The 2,495-nt window shown below is 34.1% G+C and overlaps 1 protein-coding gene across 1 annotated transcript; it reads left to right on the forward strand.

Moving 5' to 3' along the window:
- Positions 1–903: 903 nt before the first annotated feature.
- LOC126601774 (probable calcium-binding protein CML41) lies at positions 904–1,870 on the forward strand. Its single transcript, XM_050268531.1, has one exon. It carries the CDS (start codon positions 1,152–1,154, stop codon positions 1,731–1,733), a length of 582 nt encoding a protein of 193 aa, XP_050124488.1. The 5' UTR covers positions 904–1,151; the 3' UTR covers positions 1,734–1,870.
- Positions 1,871–2,495: the final 625 nt, after the last annotated feature.

The following is a 2,495-nucleotide window of genomic DNA, read 5'->3' on the forward strand; positions in this document are numbered from 1 at the left end:
ACTTAGTCTGGGTAGGGAACAAACACAAGATTGGACTAAAACTTAGTCTAGTCTAGTGAGGGCTAGTGATGCCAAACAAACACACCCTTAAAGAACAGTAGTGAAGTATATGAAATATGAATTACATTCAAATTCCAAAGTGTATAGTGATCATTATGTATAGTGTATAGTCATTATGTTTGGATTTTGGTTTTAACTTTGACTCATAATTTTCTAGGCCCCCTGGAAATAGAAGTGTTAACACTATATTTGGATGAGAGAAATAAACTTGAAATTTTGGTAAAAGTCAGAATTTATGAATTAACATGCACCAATTCTCTTGTTTGGATTCATAAACATGGAAATTTAGAATTTCCGAGTGGAAAAAAAACTTGGAATTTGAGACCTTCAATTCCCAAGTTCAAATTCCATGTAAATAGTTGTCATTTCCCAATTTCTACGATTTAGAATTTAAAAATAACAAATTCAGTATTCAATTTCATTGTTCTTTTAGATTAACCGAACAAGAAAATTTACAAATTCTTGAAAATAAAATATTGTCATTTCAATTTCCGTCATTTTAAAATTCTTTAGTAATCTTAAATTTCTTCATCCAAATATAGTGTAAGGGAATTTGGAACTATACAGAGTCAGTGAACCGTCAATTCTTGGGACCCAAAAGGAAGTTTCCATGCAGCTTCCTTTCGGTCCTCTCCACCTAAAAAATAAGTCTTGTATACGTATTGGTTTCCTCAGCCCTGCAATTTCACTGCAGGTCCTCACACTTTATATGCTCATACACAAAGGAAAGGAATCCGGATCCCTTTCACTTAATCCTTCTCATCAAACAATTTGGGTTCTTAAAATTTAATTCAACGGTTAAAAACACGAGCTCATTTTAAAAGTTATAAGAACTTTAACCGTTGAATCAAATTTTAAGAATCCAAATTGTTTAACGAGGAGAATTAAGTGAAAGAAATTAGGAGAGGATCCCTTTCCCATAAACAATTAAACCCGAAACATTTTCCTCTTCCTATATAAGATGTGACACACTTTGTGACTTGTATCACAGTTTCTTGCGTAGAAAATATTATTTGTCTGATTCTAGGTTCTCCTTAGCCTTCATAGCTTTCTGTTCGCCTAATCTTTCGCTACTATCGTTTTCCCTACCAATGGCAACAACTGATAGGCCAATTTCCAAACCCTCCAAATGGTTCTCTAACAAAACCATCAAACTCAGTTTCCCTGGTCGACGATCATCAAAATCTAGCTTCTCTACTAGTCCAAACTCTCCTTTGTCCCCAACTACTGCTCGAACCGGAATAATTAGTCCGAGATGTACAAGCAAAGAAGATGAGCTTAGAGAAGTTTTTCGCTACTTTGACGGAGATGGTGATGGAAAAATATCAGCCTCGGAGCTCAGAGCCTATTTCGGGTCCATCGGTGAGTACATGTCACACGAAGAGGCCGAGGCCGCGATCAACGATCTTGACGCGGACGGCGACAATCTGTTAGACTTTGAAGATTTTCTGCAGCTGATGAATAGCGGAGGTGGTGACGATGAGGACTTGAAGAAGGCGTTTGAGATGTTTGAGTTAGAGAAGGGAGTCATAACCCCTAAAAGCTTGCAGAGGATGCTGCACAGACTTGGTGACACCAAGTCGTACGATGAGTGTGTTACGATGATTCAAGTTTTCGATACTGATGGTAACGGGGTGCTTGATTTTAATGAGTTTCATCGAATGATGGCTTAATGATCAACTTAACTACGTTTATAGTTGATGATTAATGAAAGTTTTTTGTAAAATAATGTCTAAGAATTAGTCGTGAATATGCATGCATGGTTGGTGTTGTCTTATGATCTTCATGGAATTGGAACATTACTATAGTATTCAATTTTCCCATTTATTTTCTGCTAAGAGTTTAAGCACAAATAGAGAGTTTTAAAAGATCATTTGCAGATGTATAAAACTTTATTTGTTACTTTGTTTTCACGGTAGCTTCTTATTATTATTACTTGTGTTTATCAACACTTTTTATTTTTATTTTAAAATGGGAAGGGAAGAGAGGGAGAGAATGTGGATGTGAGTGGGAGGTTTTTTTTTTTTTAATTTTTTTTTTTATGTTAGATATATCTTAACATCACCGAGGTTCAATAAAAAACTGTGAAATTGGGATATGTGAAATTACATTATTATCTTTTATTTCTTTTTCTTTTTTTTTGTGTGATAGAAGATTAAATAGTCGTTTCATTCTCTTTTAGTTGACAAATAAAATTCTATTAATAGGTAGTTTAGATTATTATTATTATTATTTGGTTTTTTTAATAAACGATATTATCTAGACTATGAGGGGGGTGGGCTTAGCCTCATAATAAGCTAGCAATAATGTGGTTCAAATTCGCATTTGGTAAGAATCGAACCTAAAACCTCTCATTTATTATTATTGCATTTATGCATGTATTTTATTATAATTCTGTCAGGAGTATATATTCTAAGTTTGAAGAGTTCCATGAT

This window comes from Malus sylvestris, chromosome 15 (assembly GCF_916048215.2).
Source record: "Malus sylvestris chromosome 15, drMalSylv7.2, whole genome shotgun sequence".
Classification (NCBI taxonomy): Eukaryota; Viridiplantae; Streptophyta; class Magnoliopsida; order Rosales; family Rosaceae; genus Malus; species Malus sylvestris.

Bases quoted from the DNA above. Each gene is read 5' to 3' on its own strand.
- LOC126601774 (XM_050268531.1), top strand. From the start codon at position 1,152: ATGGCAACAACTGATAGGCCAATTTCCAAACCCTCCAAATGGTTCTCT.